Source organism: Pleurodeles waltl, chromosome 6 (assembly GCF_031143425.1).
Source record: "Pleurodeles waltl isolate 20211129_DDA chromosome 6, aPleWal1.hap1.20221129, whole genome shotgun sequence".
Classification (NCBI taxonomy): Eukaryota; Metazoa; Chordata; class Amphibia; order Caudata; family Salamandridae; genus Pleurodeles; species Pleurodeles waltl.
The window spans coordinates 20,878,521-20,898,479 of NC_090445.1; the positions used below are offsets into that span (position 1 = coordinate 20,878,521).

The following is a 19,959-nucleotide window of genomic DNA, read 5'->3' on the forward strand; positions in this document are numbered from 1 at the left end:
ACTAGGAGACGTGTGAAGCTAATACAGTACCACTTAGTGTCATATGCACAATATCATAAGAAAACACAATACACAGTTATACTAAAAATAAAGGTACTTTATTTTTATGACAATATGCCAAAGTATCTTAGAGTGTACCCTCAGTGAGAGGATAGGAAATATACACAAGATATATATACACAATAGCAAAAATATGCAGTATAGTCTTAGAAAACAGTGCAAACAATGTATAGTTACAATAGGATGCAATGGGGAAACATAGGGATAGGGGCAACACAAACCATATACTCCAAAAGTGGAATGCGAACCACGAATGGACCCCAAACCTATATGACCTTGTAGAGGGTCGCTGGGACTATTAGAAAATAGTGAGAGTTAGAAAAATAACCCTCCCCAAGACCCTGAAAAGTGAGTGCAAAGTGCACTAAAGTTCCCCTAAGGACAAAGAAGTCGTGTTAGAGGAATAATGCAGGAAAGACACAAACCAACAATGCAGCAACTGTGGATTTCCAATCTAGGGTACCTGTGGAACAAGGGGACCAAGTCCAAAAGTCACAAGCAAGTCGGAGATGGGCAGATGCCCAGGAAATGCCAGCTGCGGGTGCAAAGAAGCTTCTACTGGACAGAAGAAGCTGCGGTTTCTGCAGGAACGAAAAGGGCTAGAGACTTCCCCTTTGGTGGACGGATCCCTCTCGCCGTGGAGAGTCGTGCAGAAGTGTTTTCCCGCCGAAAGAACGCCAACAAGCCTTGCTAGCTGCAAATCGTGCGGTTAGCGTTTTTGGACGCTGCTGTGGCCCTGGAGGGACCAGGAGGTCGCAAATTGGACCAGGAGAGAGAGGGGACGTCGAGCAAGACAAGGAGCCCTCTCAGCAGCAGGTAGCACCCGGAGAAGTGCCAGAAACAGGCACTACGAGGATGCGTGAAACGGTGCTCACCCGAAGTCGCACAAAGGAGTCCCACGTCGCCGGAGAACAACTTAGGAGGTCGTGCAATGCAGGTTAGAGTGCCGTGGACCCAGGCTGGACTGTGCACAAAGGATTTCCGCCGGAAGTGCACGGAGGCCGGAGTAGCTGCAAAAGTCGCGGTTCCCAGCAATGCAGTCTAGCGAGGTGAGGCAAGGACTTACCTCCACCAAACTTGGACTGAAGAGTCACTGGACTGTGGGGGCCACTTGGACAGAGTTGCTGGATTCGAGGGACCTCGCTCGTCGTGCTGAGAGGAGACCCAAGGGACCGGTAATGCAGCTTTTTGGTGCCTGCGGTTGCAGGGGGAAGATTCCGTCGACCCACGGGAGATTTCTTCGGAGCTTCTGGTGCAGAGAGGAGGCAGACTACCCCCACAGCATGCACAAGCAGGAAAACAGTCGAGAAGGCGGCAGGATCAGCGTTACAGAGTTGCAGTAGTCGTCTTAGCTACTTTGTTGCAGTTTTGCAGGCTTCCAGCGCGGTCAGCAGTCGATTCCTTATCAGAAGGTGAAGAGAGAGATGCAGAGGAACTCGGCTGAGCTCTTGCATTCGTTATCTAAAGTTTCCCCAGAGACAGAGACCCTAAATAGCCAGAAAAGAGGGTTTGGCTACCTAGGAGAGAGGATAGGCTAGCAACACCTGAAGGAGCCTATCACAAGGAGTCTCTGACGTCACCTGGTGGCACTGGCCACTCAGAGCAGTCCAGTGTGCCAGCAGCACCTCTGTTTCCAAGATGGCAGAGGTCTGGAGCACACTGGAGGAGCTCTGGACACCTCCCAGGGGAGGTGCAGGTCAGGGGAGTGGTCACTCCCCTTTCCTTTGTCCAGTTTCGCGCCAGAGCAGGGCTAAGGGGTCCCCTGAACCGGTGTAGACTGGCTTATGCAGAATTGGGCACATCTGTGCCCAAGAAAGCATTTCTAGAGGCTGGGGGAGGCTACTCCTCCCCTGCCTTCACACCATTTTCCAAAGGGAGAGGGTGTCACAACCTCTCTGAGGAAGTCCTTTGTTCTGCCATCCTGGGCCAGGCCTGGCTGGACCCCAGGGGGGCAGATGCCTGTCTGAGGGGTTGGCAGCAGCAGCAGCTGCAGTGAAACCCCAGGAAGGGCAGTTTGGCATTACCAGGGTCTGTGCTACAGACCACTGGGATCATGGGATTGTGCCAACTATGCCAGGATGGTATAGAGGGGGCAATTCCATGATCATAGACATATTACATGGCCATATTCGGAGTTACCATTGTGAAGCTACATATAGGTAGTGACCTATATGTAGTGCACGCGTGTAATGGTGTCCCCGCACTCACAAAGTCCGGGGAATTGGCCCTGAACAATGTGGGGGCACCTTGGCTAGTGCCAGGGTGCCCTCACACTAAGTAACTTAGCACCCAACCTTTACCAGGTAAAGGTTAGACATATAGGTGACTTATAAGTTACTTAAGTGCAGTGTAAAATGGCTGTGAAATAACATGGACGTTATTTCACTCAGGCTGCAGTGGCAGGCCTGTGTAAGAATTGTCAGAGCTCCCTATGGGTGGCAAAAGAAATGCTGCAGCCCATAGGGATCTCCTGGAACCCCAATACCCTGGGTACCTCAGTACCATATACTAGGGAATTATAAGGGTGTTCCAGTAAGCCAATGTAAATTGGTAAAATTGGTCACTAGCCTGTTAGTGACAATTTGGAAGAAATGAGAGAGCATAACCACTGAGGTTCTGATTAGCAGAGCCTCAGTGAGACAGTTAGGCAACACACAGGGAACACATACATATAGGCCACAAACTTATGAGCACTGGGGTCCTGACTAGCAGGGTCCCAGTGACACATAACAAACATACTGAAAACATAGGGTTTTCACTATGAGCACTGGGCCCTGGCTAGCAGGATCCCAGTGAGACAGTGAAAACACCCTGATATACACTCACAAACAGGCCAAAAGTGGGGGTAACAAGGCTAGAAAGATGCTACTTTCTCACAGGGACACACTCGACACAGTTGTGCCTCCTAACACCAAAAATATGGCATTGGGTGATTCACAACCACATTCGCCTAATAGCACAATTTATTCCAGGGATTCAGAACCAGTTGGCAGACAATCTCTCTCGAGATCACCAACAAACCCACTAATGGGAAATTCACCCCCAAATACTAAACAATTACTTTCAAATTTGGGGAACACCTCAAATAGATCTATTTGCAACAAAGGAAAACTCAAAATGCCAAAACTTCGCATCCAGGTACCCACAAGATCAATCCCAAGGCAATGCTCTATGGATGGAACTGGTCAGGGATATTTGCGTACGCTTTTCCCCCTCTCCCTCTCCTTCCATATCTAGTAAACAGGTTGAGTCAAAACAAACTCAAACTCATACTAATAGCACCAACATGGGCAAGGCAACCTTGGTACACAACACTACTAGACCTTTCAGTAGTACCTCATGTCAAACTACCCAACAGACCAGATCTGTTAACACAACACAAACAACAGATCAGACATCCGAATCCAGCATCGTTGAATCTAGCAATTTGGCTCCTGAAATCCTAGAATTCGGGCACTTAGACCACACACAGGAATGCATGGAGGTCATAAAACAAACTAGAAAACCTACCAATAGACACTGCTATGCAAATAAGTGGAAAAGATTTGTTTATTACTGCCATAATAATCAAATTCAACCTTTACACGCATCTGCAAAAGAAATAGTAAGATACTTACTACATTTGCAAAAATCGAACCTAGCTTTCTCTTCCATTAAAATACATCTTACGGCAATTTCTGCTTACCTACAAATTACGCACTCAATTTCATTGTTTAGGATACCAGTCATAAAGGCGTTTATGGAACGCCTAAAGAGAATTATACCACCAAGAACACCACCAGTTCCTTCATGGCACCTCAACATTGTCCTAACACGACTCATGGGTCCACCTTTTGAGCCCATGCTCTCTTGTGAAATGGAATACTTAACGTGGAAAGTTGCATTTTTAATTGCCATCACATCTCTAAGAGTGAGTGAAATTCAAGCATTTACCATTCAAGAACCATTTATTCAAATGCACAAAAATAAAGTTGTTCTACGGACCAATCCTACATTTTTACCAAAAGTAATCTCACCGTTCCACTTAAATCAGACGGTAGAATTACCAGTGTTCTTCCCACAGCCAGATTCGGTAGCCGAAAGAGCACTACATACATTAGACATCAAAAGAGCACTAATGTACTACATTGACAGAACAAAACTAATTCGAAAGACAAAACAACTATTTATCGCCTTTCAAAAACCTCATACAGGAAATCCAATTTCAAAACAAGGCTTTGCTAGATGGATAGTTAAGTGCATTCAAACCTGCTATCTTAAAGCTAAAAGAGAACTGCCTATTACACCAAAGGCACACTCAACCAGAAAGAAAGGTGCTACCATGGCCTTTCTAGGAAATATTCCAATGAACGAAATATGTAAGGCAGCAACATGGTCTACCCTCATACATTTACCAAGCACTACTGTGTAGATGTGTTGTCTGCACAACAAGCCACAGTAGGTCAAGCTGTATTAAGAACATTATTTCAAACTACTTCAACTCCTACAGGCTGAACCACCGCTTTTGGGGAGATAACTGCTTATTAGTCTATGCAAAGCATGTGTATCTGCAGCTACACATGCCATCGAACGGAAAATGTCACTTACCCAGTGTACATCTGTTCGTGGCATGAGTCGCTGCAGATTCACATGCGCCCACCCGCCTCCTCGGGAGCCTGTAGCCGTTTAGAAGTAGATCTTAAACATTTGTACATTTGTAAATATATTACTTAAAACTTTATTATGTACATACGCATTCACTCCATTGCATGGGCACTATTACTAGCATACACAACTCCTACCTCACCCTCTGCGGGGCAAAACAATCTAAGATGGAGTCGACGCCCATGCGCAATGGAGTCGAAATGGGAGGAGTCCCTCGGTCTCGTGACTCGAAAAGACTTCTTCGAAGAAAAACAACTTGTAACACTCCGAGCCCAACACCAGATGGCGGACTGTGCATAGCATGTGAATCTGCAGCGACTCATGCCACGAACAGATGTACACTGGGTAAGGGACATTTTCCATATATATCTATTTTTTATGTGGTGGGTACTAATTATGCAGAGATTTTAAGTTGTCTCAGTGATAATTGTAATCCAGTTAGTATTCGTAACAACTTTACTAAGGTCTGTAAATCAATCTCAGTTATGCTGCTGTCCGATATTCCTCGAACTGAGTGACCTGCCCACGCCTGATTGAACTCAGAATGTACAAACACAGTTTTAAAATACATTACTAACATTATCCCACGAGACCCAGTGGCGGTGAGAGTAGCTAGAACAAATTATAAAGCAGCTATTGTAAAAAGAAAGATTGAAATAAGAGCTAATGCCTGGGACGACTTGGAATGTGCTGCTTCCCTGAAAGACAATGGGACCTTCTGGGAAAATATAAATCAGCCCTTTTTTTTTTTTATCTGAAAAAACACCCTCAGGGACAGACTGACATATAATGTAGCAGGAATGGGTTTCCCAGTTTACAAAATTATTTAACTCGGAATCTTTCAGAAACCGCGCCACCATCACTATTTGACGCTGTTGCTACACTGACTGCCTTAGCAGAGTTAAGCAGGTCCATTTCAGTGGGGGAAGTGCGAACAGCTGTCTTGTGCTCCACAACAGGAAAGGTTTCAGGCCCAGGCAGGGTACCAAGGGAGATCCTCAATAATAATCTTTGATTCTAGGTCCCCTTGAGTACTAATGTTTTTAGGATCCTAATAATTGGGTGCTGGGGGGGCTGGTTGGAGTCTTTGGGACCATCAGTCACAGTTCCTAAATATAAGAAAGGAGACAGAAATTTCCCTTCTAATTATCTGCCCATCTCATTACTTGATTCATCAGTGAAACTTTTTGGTAGGGTTATCTTGGGGAAATTAGAAGCCAGGACGGAAGAAAAAACAAATTTCACAGAAGTGCAATATTAACAATCTGGATTCCTTTTTGAGTACTTGTACCTCTGATGTACCCAAAATTGGCTCGCTGTTAGATCTCGTACTGACACAAAAAAAGGGAGCACACTGCCTCACACTCCAGCATAAAATAGCCCCAATGCATCATGGTAAATGCAGTCATTTGATTTAAAGATAGAGACATTTTTCAAAAAGTCTTTCACCTTAAGTAGGTGCAGCAAGTGCCGTATCTCGTACTGAGGTACGCGGACGACGACGTGCTCCTGGTGCACACTGCAAATGGATTGCTAGCACTTTTAGATGGGTTTTATAGTTTTATACAGAGGCTGAAGCTCAAGGCGAAAAATAATAAATCTTACATCTTAACTTGTGGCCCAAGGATTACGCACTCTAAAAAGTTTTTTATTGGAGATACACCGATAATGAAAACAATGAATTTTAGTTACCTGGGTATTTTATTTAATTTTGAGTTGGGACCGATTAGTCACTCAGAGGACCCAGTTGATGGAGGTTGGGTGTGAAACACGCTTTATATATTTAAAGAGCATGGGCCATAAGCCCCCAAAAGAATTGATCATGTAATACAAAAGCAGATGCCTCTCTGTGGGGCATATATGGAGCTGGAGTGTGGTAGAGTCCCTGCAGGCAGTAGAGAATAGGTTCTTAAATAGACTTTTAGGACTTTCTAGATCCATGTTGAGTTTTTAGCTCCAATCATGAAGTGTGGGGGTAAGTTTTTAGAAGACATGGTGCGCCTGATGCCCATTCTGTTATAGGTTGAAGTCCGGTCCACTCAGGAGCTGAGTCTTACTAGTAGAATTCTGGAGAATTGCCTTAAACAAAAAAACACACTAGTCATCCCTTGGATAAACTACGTAAAAAGTACTTTCCGAGATTTAGGATTAGGCAGTCTTTTTGAAACTCCAGCTGCTATCCCCTTACGTATTAAGGTACTGGTAAAGGAAATTTATTTTGCCCATAGAGAAAAGCTGAGACTTACGAAAACTCTTGATATGGTCTCAGTGCAATCGTTCATACCACTCTCAACTTGTAATGGTGTGGAGCCTTCCTTGACGTGGATAAAGGCACCAGAACATCGCTTTTATTTAACGTGGCCAACACAATTAATTTCTTTGGGGCTTTTCCTGTTGCTGGGTCCCGGTTTGCTTCATTCCGCTGTTGTCCGTGCGATGGAGTCTCTAAGCAGTCAACTAAGCATTTTATATTATTTTGTTTTCAGCTTTTAGAAAGTCATTTGTATGCCCTATTTTACTGGAAATGGTTTTAAAACACTTTAAGAGGGTTTAATGGTTATACAGCGCCTAGAGTCGCCAACAATTTGCTTTGCAGTTTTGAATTTCATCATCCAGACTTTGGATTTAAGGAAAAAAATATGCTGCATGATTTACGTCTGGCGCTTATTAGACCTTTGATGTATGTTATTAACTGTCATATTATGATATTGACTTGCTGTGGCTTTCATACGCGTTTTAAATATATTCCTTTATGATCATATACTTGACCGAATAAAGATTCATTTGACTTGACATATTTAATCAAGCAGAGTTGCAAGCCTGACAAAGGCGCTGGCTGTGCGTTAAGTGTTTTAAGGACAAAAGAGACGCAGGATTTGTGCCCCTGCACAAGGAGAACTTTATTGTAGAATTTCACTGCTGTGATTCTATCAGGAATAAAATTAAAACTGTGGTCACTCAGCCACCTCGTGCCGCATTGAAATACAATTGTGGAGCTACTGCCTTCTGTTTCAGCTGGTTCTTTGGTGGTTGAGGTTTCCACGTGGCAATGAGGACTCTTGGGAAATCTGTTACAATGTCGAGTGAGTCCTTGATTTTGTTACAAATGTTACACATCCTGCGGTGTGGCGTGTTCAGGGGTTTTAGACATCTGTTTTGTATTTGGATTCTTTATTAATACTTATAAACCTTAAAATATATCTGAGTTAGTGCATTATCTCAGAATGTATTGAGATGCTGACGTTGATGGACTTGAGGAAGATAAGTGATGGATCACTGATATTACAGGTGAGTAACGTCTTCCTTACTCTCTCGTCGAAGGGACAGTGTAAAGTAGCAGCACTTGTTTTGCCTTTAAATCTTCCTTAGTGACAAGGGACCTACCCACTAATCTCATCCTACAACAAGATCTAAAATAAAAAAAACTTGTTTTTTACTTGAAGAGCTAAGGACCTGGTTTAGATCTCAGCGGAGGAAATACCCCGTTACAAATGTGACTGATATCCTGTCTGCCTTATTACGATCTCCTTAGGATATCATGGGATTGTAATAAGGCGGACGAGATATCCGTCACAACATGACAGAGTATTCCCCTCCACCAGCATCTAAACCAGGCCCTCGAATAGTTCCCATGTGATGGGCACTTCAGAATATTGGCAAATAAGACAGAGCCAAACAAAACCAAAACACCTAATGGAGTGCATGGGAACAGTTCTCAAAATGTTCCATGGCTCTTCCGCTGATAGAGGGTGATATTAAAGCAAGCGCATAGCTTTTCGAGACGCCAAATCTGGAGTATCATTGTAGTAACATTGTCTGCACAAGGTGTCGCTTGCTAAATGCATGCTTAAACATTTTGTTCAATGGCCTATCTGGGGTGAAGGATCCTCTCTGGTAAGGAAATAAGCAGGTGGTAATAAATGCATTCTGTCTTCCGCAGGTTGGCAGTGGAACCCTGCAGACCGCCCCTCTTTTGCTGAAATCCACCAAGCTTTTGAGACTATGTTCCAGGAGTCTAGCATATCCGACGGTAATATCCTGTTTCCTAGTGTAACGAAGTATTGCTTGAGTATGTTTACTTGTACTACCTGAGATGTGGAAGGAAACCTCTGTGATATGAGTAGAACTTGCCCTGGCAGCTGCAGGACACATGCCAGGAATGCCTCCTAATCCAGACACTTCAAGATTGCTATTTACAGTGAGCTCCTGTTGGTAATCCCGCTTCTCTTAGGAGGGCTTGGCGGATGTTTGTCTCATCAGGTTGTGCATTCAGTGGCTGATGTCTTACTTTTGTTTTCAGAGGTGGAGAAGGAGCTGGGGAAGAAAGGACTTAGGGTTGCGGTGAATCCGTTTCTGCAGGCTCCTCAGTTGCCAACCAAGACCCGGACGAGCCGCAGGGCTGCAGAGAGCCAGGCTACCTGCGACAGCCCCGAAGGACCTCCTGCAAAGGGCATTGGGGATATAGGTGAGTTTTAGTGGATGTTCCCTTGTCTACAGTGTCAAACTGCTTAGAGGGTCTAGTGAGCAGATGACAGCTGCCTGGAGGGGCAGTAGAGGACTGTCTGTATTCTCATGCCCTATGCTGCTCTGCTAACTCAGGCTTGGTTAGATTTATTAGCTACATTTCTTTTCTTGTTACTTAGATGATTTGTCTGACATATAATTGTTGAGAGCATTTGCTGAATTAGGCGAAAGTGTTTGTATAATTCAGTACTCGTGTATGTCTGGATTTTTTCTTTGTACGCTTGCATCATAGCATTATTTTGCTGTGCTCTTTCACTGTTACGCGTTCCAGCGATAAAGCACCTCACGCATTACTCATCCAATACAATCCCTTCAGTGTGTGAGGATATTACATTCCTGTTATTCGGCTCCTTCCCATCCCCTTCACACCTTCCAGGATTGGGTGTGAGGCCAAGGCCTCATAGAGCTTTACAATTTGACTTCAGTTTGTTTTATCCACCCGTCAAAGTCCACGCCACAAAGATCAGCAGCCGCATGCACCAGGCTGTGGCGTGGCACTGCATCTTGCAGCATGCACTGCATGCGCTGCAATGCATGTTATGGTACAGCACTGCATCCTGCAAAGCTGTGCTGCATATGGTCTGCAGTGTGGCGCTGCGACCCCCCCCAACTATACTAGCATTAAAACTGAGGTCTCGGAGTGACCTGATTCTCTGCCCGCCATCCTCTGTACTCATTAGCGATTGTATTTTGAGTATTACCTCTTGCATGGTTTGGCAGAGTGCGCTTCTACCGACTCTTAGGACTGATTCTGCAGACTCCTGTCTGCACCTGCTGGACTCGCGGCGGCTTTTAAGACTCCTGCATCACGCCCAAATTCATGCAGCAGTTTATTCTTCAGATCTGTACGTCCAGATCCTACTACATGTGCACTCAGGTGATGAACAAGTGTTGAAAGACACCACCTTCTGAATAGTGTGAGTAGATGATGTTTCAACACAAACCCAGCATTCAGGCTCGGTAAAACAGTAGGAACCCTATTTGTGCAGCGACACGTGAAACAATACTTGCATGTACCCCAGGATTGGAACATAACAATGCCTGTAGTGTAATAGCTGTGCAAGTTTAAAGCTGGCAGCAGAGGTCTTTGTGTACTACTTTCAGTCCTGATGAGGCCATTTACAGTGTCAGTCTTTTCTAAGGCCGCCTAAATCAATGCTGTATATTCATTAGTAACTCCTGAGCGGTAAGACACAGATGCTTTGGTGACTTGTGCTCTGTGCAAAGAGAATGTTATTCTGAAGGTGAGTTTTGGAGTTTGTCATTGTAACTGGGTGTAATTGTACTTGCATATGGGATGCCAGTAGTTGTATTTCTAACAGTTTGTTGGTATATGTTTGAATCTTCCCAGAGCCCCCAGATCCTGAGCCGGCAGCCTCCCCTCTGCTTCCACGCAAGGAACGGCCGGCTGTGGACGAGGACGAGCGTCTGATCCCCAAGGACAAGAAAAGCCTCTTCGATGTCCTGAAGAAAAAGAAGAAGAAGGCAGCGCCCACTCCCCCGAAGCGTAGTAGCTCTTTCCGTGAACCGGAAACCCATCCTTCCGAGCGGAAGGACGAGGGACGAGAGCAGAGCAATGGCCCATTCCTGAACTCTGCAGGGGTGCCTGTCGACTCGCTGAAGATCCAGAGTCCGAGCAATGGGTCGGCCGTCACTAATGGGACCCTGGGGTTCATGTCCCCTCATCTGTGGAAGAAATGCAGTCCTGCAGGAAGTAGGCAGGTGTCAGCAGCAAATGAGGAGGAGAGCAACTTCAACTCCACCCGCCGCTTTCTGCGCTCCTGCTCGGCCTCCTGTGTTCCTCATGGGGCTAAAGATACGGAGTGGAAGTCTGTGACCCTGCCGCGCGATCCCCAGGCTACTGGTCGGCTGTTTGACTCCTCCACCTTTGGAGGCCATAAAAGTGAGAAACCGGCCTTACCCCGCAAGAGAGCAAACGAAACCAAGGTGGATTTGGCTCCGCGAGGAGCAGTCACACCTCCTCCTCGGACCCTAAAGAAAAATGAAGAGCCTCCCGATGAGGTTTTTAAAGATCCAGAGTCTAGCCCAGGATCCAGTCCACCCAACCTCACCCCACGGCTTGGGCGCCGACAGCCCACAGCCTCGTCTTCCTCACAGAGCCAGCCTCAAAAAGACGACGGTGCCAAATCCAGTGCCTTAGGACCTGTAGTGCCTTCAGAAACCAGCTCAAAGCAGAACCCTAGTGTGAGCCCAGGCACTCTCAAGCAACCTGTGGAGGAGTCGCGGTTGAGGCGACTCAAGCAGACATGTGAGCCACCTGCGAAAGACAAGTCAAAATCCTCAAAATTTAGGGCTTCCCCTCCGCAGCCGCCATCCTCCTCCTCTGCCTCTGTAGGGAAACCGGGCAAGACCCTGCACAGCTCAAGTCACGAAGTGGCAGGAGACATTACACCAGGTGCCAAACAGAAACCTTTGTCTCAGGTTTCAGACTCTACAGGCAGTGACACAACCAAATCCCTGCAGACTGGTGAGAGCTTTAAGCGACCTCTGCTTCCCTCCGTAATGAAGCAATCACCCTCCAGCAAGCCATCACCCACCACAACTGCTCCCTCAGGGGTGACCTCACCACCATCAGCTTCCCAAGTTGGTGACCAGCAGTCCTCCACTGCCTTCATCCCCCACATCCCCACTAGAGTCTCTCTCCGGAAAACCAGACAGCCGCCGGAGAGGATTGCTAGTGGCACCATCACCAAGGACGTTGTGCTGGAGAGTAGCGAGGCGCTCCGTGTAGCCATCAACAAAAATTCTGAGCAGATGGCCAGCCACAGCGCAGTCTTGGAGGCTGGCAAGAACCTCTACACTTTCTGCGTAAGTTATGTGGACTCCATACAGCAGATGCGCAACAAGTTTGCCTTCCGCGAGGCCATCAACAAGCTGGAGAACAGTCTGAGGGAGCTGCAGATCTGCCCAGCTACTGCTTCCAGTGGGCCTGCTGCCAGCCAAGACTTCAGCAAGCTCTTGTCCTCTGTGAAGGAGATCAGCGATATTGTCCAGAGGTAGCGAATGGACACATTCTCATTCAGATGTCACCGGCTGCAGGCTGCTGATTCAGTGGAGGGTATTTTTTAGTGGTGGACAGACACAGGTGCCAGCTCGTGCCAGAAGGCTTTGGCCAAAGGAAGCTGTGCGCACGGTCTTATCCTTGACATACTTATCCTTTGCACCTCTAAAAGCGATACCTTACTCCTTCACCCTGCTCCCCCATAAGAGGAACACATAGGAGCTCACAGTACATAAATTAGTGAATTCCACATTTGTCTTTTTGTTGTTGTTTGATGGGGGACACAGTTTAATGCTGAAGTGAAGGCTTCAGATGTTCTCTATGCATTTCAGTGGCCACCTGTTCTCCTAGTGAGCGGCGTAGGTCTTCTGTACATCAGCAGCGTTGCTAGACACCCCAAAGAGAGCTCGCCCCGTTCTGTGGATGGACAGTTTGACGCAAAAGCACCACTGCAAGCTGAAGAGGGACTAGGGAGTCCATTGTGCACTTGTCCAGCATTTGCTCCTCTGAAAAATTCACATGCCCGATCTGAGCATTTCACTAGTCTTCAGCAGGGGGTAGGGGCCATGTACCCATCCTTGACCTGGCTCTCGGGAACTGGTCCAGTGGAGCCTGCAAGTATGGTAGATTCCAAGACTAGAGAATCAAAGTTATAGGTCATTAACCTTCTCGGCCTGTCCTTGAGGGCACAAAGCCCCAGCGCGCAGCAGAATACAGCTCAACCTGCAGAGGTTAGAATGACACTAAAAGATGGATCAAGTGTAAGATATTGGTCCAGTCTATTGGGTAACATTCCAACACAACCTAATGCCTCAGCACTGACCAGGGCATGGTCCCCGCTTCCACGGAGTATGGTGCATAGACTGCCACGTGAGTGGGAGGGCAGCTCACTCCAGGGCCATCTGTCCTGCAGATGGTATGCCAGTAACCTGCAGTTTGTGGAGCACGGTAGGATAGATGGCTCATGGATGGAAAGGGACAGGTAGGCCAGAGGAGCGCCCTCCGCATGCCGACCCTCCAAGACCGACCGCAAGCAGAGCACGGCTAGATGGGAGTTTAATTCCACGATCCAGGAATGCGTCACAGTGGCAGTGACACGGGGGATAGACATCAACTCAGAACCTGTGGAATGTATTTTTCACTTCTTGGCTGCACTCCATTTCTGGAGTTTTCCACCATTTGGGAGAGTTTTCCTACGTTCGATGAACGTGCTACATCTACATAGTTCTAAACTTATGGCAGCAGATGGAGTTATCCTACGTCGCCTCAGTGTGCAGTCCAGGAGAAGTTTGGGCTGTCTGTCCTTGCAAAGGCAATCCTTTAACCAACCTGCCCTGCCTGAAGACAGAAGTGATTTTGTTCGACTGTGAAAGATATTGTAATTACTGCAAAATGCTTGTTTGTCTCCCTCCAACTCCTTCCTCCCTCACAGAAGTCACCTCTTCTTGGATCACAGCTCCTAGGCTCGCCACTATTCCTGAGTTGATCCACCTCATCTTTCTCTTAGCCTGCTTGTTTCACCAGCAATCCTGCCTCTTCTGGCGATAATGCATCTCTGATCTCTACTCCTGCTTGTCTCACCAGCGCCCTGAATCTTCCGGAGAGAATGCATCTCTGTTCTGTCTGCTGCAGCCCTGCAGCGCCTGCAGATAATGCATCTCTAAGCTCTACTTCTGCTTGGCTCATTACCAGCAAGTGTATACCTTGGAGAGAATGTATCTCTAATCTTGCTAGACTCACCAGGAAGCCCGCCTCTCCTGCAGAGAATGCATCTCTAATCGTTCTACACCTGCTCGGCTCACCAGCAGTCCTGCAGAGAATGCATCTTTAATCTCTACTCCTGCTTGTCTCACCTGCAGAGAATGCATCTCTAATCTCTGCTCCTGCTTGTCTCACCAGCAGACCTGCCTCTCCTGCAGAGAATGCATCTCTAATCTCTGCTCCTGCTTGTCTCACCAGCGTCCTGAATCTTCCGGAGAGAATGCATCTCTGTTCTGTCTGCTGCAGCCCTGCATCTCCTGCAGAGAATGCATCTCTAAGCTCTACTTCTGCTTGGCTCATTACCAGCAAGTGTGTACCTTGGAGAGAATGCATCTCTAATCTCTCTGCTCGGCTCACCAGGAAGCCCGCCTCTCCTGCAGAGAATGCATCTCTAATCGTTCTACACCTGCTCGGCTCACCAGCAGTCCTGCCTCTCCTGCAGAGACTGCATCTCTAATCTCTGCTCCTGCTTGTCTCACCAGCAGTCCTGCATCTCCTGGAGATAATGCATCTCTAATCTCTGCCCCTGCTTGTCTCACTCGCAGTCCTGCCTCTCCTGCAGAGACTGCATCTCTAATCTCTGCTCCTGCTTTTCTCACCAGCAGTCCTGCCTCTCCTGCAGAGACTGCATCTCTAATCTCTGCCCCTGCTTGTCTCACTCGCAGTCCTGCCTCTCCTGCAGAGAATGCATCTATAATCTCTACTCCTGCTTGTCTCACCAGCAGTCCTGCCTCTCCTGCAGAGACTGCATCTATAATCTCTGCTCCTGCTTGTCTTACCAGCAGTCCTGCCTCTCCTGCAGAGAATGCATCTCTAATCTTTCTACTTCTGCTTGGCTCATTACTAGTCATGTCTACCTTAAAGAGAATGCATCTCTAATCGCTCTATTCTCGTTAAACTCACCAGGAAGCCTGCCTCTCCTGCAGAGAATGCATCTCTTATCGCTCTACACCTGCTCAGCTCACCAGCAGTCCTGCCTCTCCTGCAGAGACTGCATCTCTAATCTCTGCTCCTGCTTGTCTCACCAGCAGTCCTGCATCTCCTGGAGATAATGCATCTCTAACCTCTCCACTCCTGCTCTTTTCCCAGTAACCCTGCTCACCTGCAGAGAATGCATCTCTAATCGTTCTACACCTGCTCGGTTCACCAGCAGTCCTGCAGAGAATGCATCTTTTATCTCTACTCCTGCTTGTCTCACCAGCAGTCCTGCATGTCCTGCAGCAAATGCATCTCTAATCTTTCTACTTCTGCTTGGCTCATTACCAGTCATGTCTACCTTAGAGAGAATGCATCTCTAATCTTGCTAGACTCACCAGGAAGCCTGCCTCTCCTGCGGAGAATGCATCTGTAATCGCTCTACACCTGCTCGGCTCACCAGCAGTCCTGCATCTCCTGCAAAGAATGCATCTTTAATCTCTGCTCCTGATGTCTCACCAGCAGAGACTGCATCTCTAATCTCTGCTCCTGCTTGTCTCACCAGCAGTCCTGCCTCTCCTGCAGAGACTGCATCTCTAATTTCTGCGCCTGCTTGTCTCACCAGCAGTCCTGCATCTCCTGCAGAGAATCATCTCTAATCTCTGCTCCTGCTTGTCTCACCAGCAGTCCTGCCTCTCCTGCAGAGAATGCATCTCTAATCTCTGCTCCTGCTTGTCTCACCAGCAGTCCTGCCTGTCCTGCAGAGACTGCATCTCTAATCTCTGCTCCTGCTTGTCTCACCAGCAGTCCTGCCTCTCCTGCAGAGACTGCATCTCTAATCTCTGCTCCTGCTTGTCTCACCAGCAGTCCTGCATCTCCTGGAGATAATGCATCTCTAATCTCTGCCCCTGCTTGTCTCACTCGCAGTCCTGCCTCTCCTGCAGAGACTGCATCTCTAATCTCTGCTCCTGCTTTTCTCACCAGCAGTCCTGCCTCTCCTGCAGAGACTGCATCTCTAATCTCTGCCCCTGCTTGTCTCACTCGTAGTCCTGCCTCTCCTGCAGAGAATGCATCTATAATCTCTACTCCTGCTTGTCTCACCAGCAGTCCTGCCTCTCCTGCAGAGACTGCATCTATAATCTCTGCTCCTGCTTGTTTTACCAGCAGTCCTGCCTCTCCTGCAGAGAATGCATCTCTAATCTTTCTACTTCTGCTTGGCTCATTACTAGTCATGTCTACCTTAAAGAGAATGCATCTCTAATCGCTCTATTCTCGTTAAACTCACCAGGAAGCCTGCCTCTCCTGCAGAGAATGCATCTCTTATCGCTCTACACCTGCTCAGCTCACCAGCAGTCCTGCCTCTCCTGCAGAGACTGCATCTCTAATCTCTGCTCCGGCTTGTCTCACCAGCAGTCCTGCATCTCCTGGAGATAATGCATCTCTAACCTCTCCACTCCTGCTCTTTTCCCAGTAACCCTGCTCACCTGCAGAGAATGCATCTCTAATCGTTCTACACCTGCTCGGTTCACCAGCAGTCCTGCAGAGAATGCATCTTTAATCTCTACTCCTGCTTGTCTCACCAGCACTCCTGCATGTCCTGCAGCAAATGCATCTCTAATCTTTCTACTTCTGCTTGGCTCATTACCAGTCATGTCTACCTTAGAGAGAATGCATCTCTAATCTTGCTAGACTCACCAGGAAGCCTGCCTCTCCTGCGGAGAATGCATCTGTAATCGCTCTACACCTGCTCGGCTCACCAGCAGTCCTGCATCTCCTGCAAAGAATGCATCTCTAATCTCTGCTCCTGCTTGTCTCACCAGCAGTCCTGCTTCTCCTGCAGAGACTGCATCTCTAATTTCTGCGCCTGCTTGTCTCACCAGCAGTCCTGCATCTCCTGCAGAGAATCATCTCTAATCTCTGCTCCTGCTTGTCTCACCAGCAGTCCTACCTCTCCTGCAGAGAATGCATCTCTAATCTCTGCTCCTGCTTGTCTCACCAGCAGTCCTGCCTGTCCTGCAGAGACTGCATCTCTAATCTCTGCTCCTGCTTGTCTCACCAGCAGTCCTGCCTCTCCTGCAGAGACTGCATCTCTAATCTCTGCTCCTGCTTTTCTCACCAGCAGTCCTGCATCTCCTGCAGAGACTGCATCTCTAATCTCTGCCCCTGCTTGTCTCACCCGCAGTCCTGCCTCTCCTGCAGAGACTGCATCTCTAATTTCTGCGCCTGCTTGTCTCACCAGCAGTCCTGCATCTCCTGCAGAGAATCATCTCTAATCTCTGCTCCTGCTTGTCTCACCAGCAGTCCTGCCTCTCCTGCAGAGAATGCATCTCTAATCTCTAATCTCTGCTCCTGCTTGTCTCACCAGCAGTCCTGCGTCTCCTGCAGAGACGCCATCTCTAATCTCTGCCCCTGCTTGTCTCACTCGCAGTCCTGCCTCTCCTGCAGAGACTGCATCTCTAATTTCTGCGCCTGCTTGTCTCACCAGCAGTCCTGCATCTCCTGCAGAGAATCATCTCTAATCTCTGCTCCTGCTTGTCTCACCAGCAGTCCTGCCTCTCCTGCAGAGAATGCATCTCTAATCTCTGCTCCTGCTTGTCTCACCAGCAGTCCTGCGTCTCCTGCAGAGACGCCATCTCTAATCTCTGCCCCTGCTTGTCTCACTCGCAGTCCTGCCTCTCCTGCAGCGACTGCATCTCTAACCTCTCCACTCCTGCTCTTTTCCCAGTAGCCCTGCCTCACCTGCAGAGACTGCATCTCTAATCTCTCCACTCCTGATTTTCCCCCAGCAGTCCTCCTCGTCCTACAGACAATACATCTCTTACCTATACCTGCTTGTCTCACCAGCAGTCGTCTGTTTCCTAGAGAGAATGCATCTCTAATCTCTCCACTTCTGCTTGTCTCACCACCTCTCTCCTAAAGTGGATACGGCTGTTTCCACCTTTCTCCTGCTTCTTTCACCTGCAGTCCTGCCTAGTCTACAGAATGTACCTCTTACATTACCAGAATCTAAGGTCCTCCATGAAATGGCCTTAGGTGGGCCTGAGATCTGCCTGTACACAGTTGGCAGTCTCGTTGAGGGTCCGTCACATTTGGCTGCTGCAGGAGATATTAAGGGCACATAGACTGGCCTGAGAATGTGGCCCTTTCCAGGTTATTCACCAGCGCTTGCTAGGCACCATTTTCTCTTTAAGAATGACATTCCCTTCCCTGCTAGGAGAGGACCTGCCCTTTGCAGCACCTCTAGGAGAGCTTAGCCATGATCCTGGAAGCCTGTGTGTGCATTGCCCTCTGTCAGGGGCATGGAGGGCATGAGCTCAAGGCTTGTCTTATTCCACATCCTCAGGCGCAAGTATTATGCACACTATGCAAGTCCACTCCAGAAGGCACACTCGGTCAGCCTGGCGCTTGGAAGCTGAAGAGTGGCCACCTGGCACTAATGGATCCTTCTGCATTCACTGGGTCATCCTGTGGCAATGTCACTCAGAGCCTGATTAGGGTGTGGGAACTGAAGATAGTGTTTTAATGAGAAATATTAACTTTTTATTATTTAAATGCTATGGTGGGCCTTAGCTGCCTAGGTTTTAAAGTGAATTTGCTAAAAATCAAGTTACCTATTGTGAGTTTTTGCAAGTTACTGGGTATCCCCTGCGCATTGCATGGGTCGTCTCCATTCACACACACCCACAGATGCAGTCAGACCATGTGTGGGGTCCTTACCCAGCACTGCACGCATCGCTGCTATGGGACACGCAAGCAGTTGGGATCAAGGGACAGCCACAGTGGCCACAGATGTGCCTTACAATTGTGCAATCACCACTTGGAGTGAGTTGGTGATTCCCTGCCACCTCGTGCCTCGCAGGCATTCTTTTCAACAGTGTCCTTGTCAAGCTGTGTTGTTTGGTCTTCTCCTCAGCCTGCACAGGTTTCAAGACTTTGAAGTGAGGGGATCAAGACGTGAAAATAAATGCTGAAAAAAATCACTAAACCATAAGCTGCCTTTAAAAAATTTCTGATGAATTCAGATTGTGTTTTGCAAAGGTACTTGTCCCATTTATCAGTGACATTTTCTTGCCATGAAAACTGACATTTTACACCTTTGGTTGACTTTCTGTACATAGCCCTTGTCCGTTGTTTAATGGTGCTTTTTATGCCTCTTAACCACTTCTGAATACGTGGAAGGTTGGATTCCACCCGCATTGCTTCAAATTTGAATTTCCCCTATCATTGTTTTTGTTTTTTTAAATAAACTCACATCAAAGGAGTTCCGGCATCATCTTCCATCTTTGTGCTACATGCAAAGTCCCAGTGCACCAGCCCTCCTCTGTCGCACGAGTTGTAACCTTGAGCTACTTTTGAGTATGACTGGGGGGAACGGGGAATAGAGAATGAGCTGTAAGGAGTCTTTACTTACCCGCTCTCTGCTAACTGAAGGCAACAAAAAAACAGAGAGCAGCACTTAAAAGAAACTGATGATTGTGAAAATGCTGAAAAATTAAAGTACACTGTTCCAAAAGAAAAAAACACAGGTCTCTCAGGCAGTTCTAAATATAGAAGCAAAAACCCTCACCCATCTGTACGATGTCGTGCTTCATCGCTGGGCTTGCTCCACGTCAGACCGGCGCTGCAATGTCTGACAGGCCCCTCAAAGGGGCTCTTTGCCAGAGATCTTTTGTGATACTCTGTGCCAAAGTATGGAAAGAATAGGAATACGTTTAAACCTAAATGTCACAGAAAAGAAGAAGAAACAAAAAAAAAACCTGGAGAGAAAAATATATAATAAAATTGCCTTGGCCTCCAACTCGAAAAACAGATTTTTATTGAGCGAGAAAGGAGCCAGTCAAGGTTAAAAAAACAGTGCAGAGTGAGAGGGAGGTAATGATCCCACACTCTACTAAAAAAGAGGAAAAATACATTTTCTTTGACTGCTACAGAAAGTCAACATGTTTCGCGCCTTAACAAGTCCTAACGGATGACTTGGCGCTTCATCAAGACTACGTATAATAACCTGCTCCTAAGCTTAAAGTGCAAATTAC

At 47.4% G+C, this 19,959-nt stretch overlaps 1 protein-coding gene across 5 annotated transcripts in view; it reads left to right on the forward strand.

Annotated features, from left to right (window-relative positions):
* ABL1 (ABL proto-oncogene 1, non-receptor tyrosine kinase) overlaps positions 1-19,187 on the forward strand; it is a 243,773-nt gene extending 224,586 nt beyond the window's left edge. For all 5 annotated transcript variants that reach the window (XM_069237066.1, XM_069237068.1, XM_069237067.1 and 2 more), the window contains 3 exons: positions 8,645-8,734; positions 9,005-9,169; positions 10,580-19,187. In XM_069237066.1, coding sequence (XP_069093167.1) covers positions 8,645-8,734; positions 9,005-9,169; positions 10,580-12,249 — 1,925 coding nt within the window. In that variant the 3' untranslated portion in view covers positions 12,250-19,187. The remainder of the gene's footprint in view (positions 1-8,644; positions 8,735-9,004; positions 9,170-10,579) is intronic.
* The last annotated feature ends 772 nt before the right edge of the window (positions 19,188-19,959 follow it).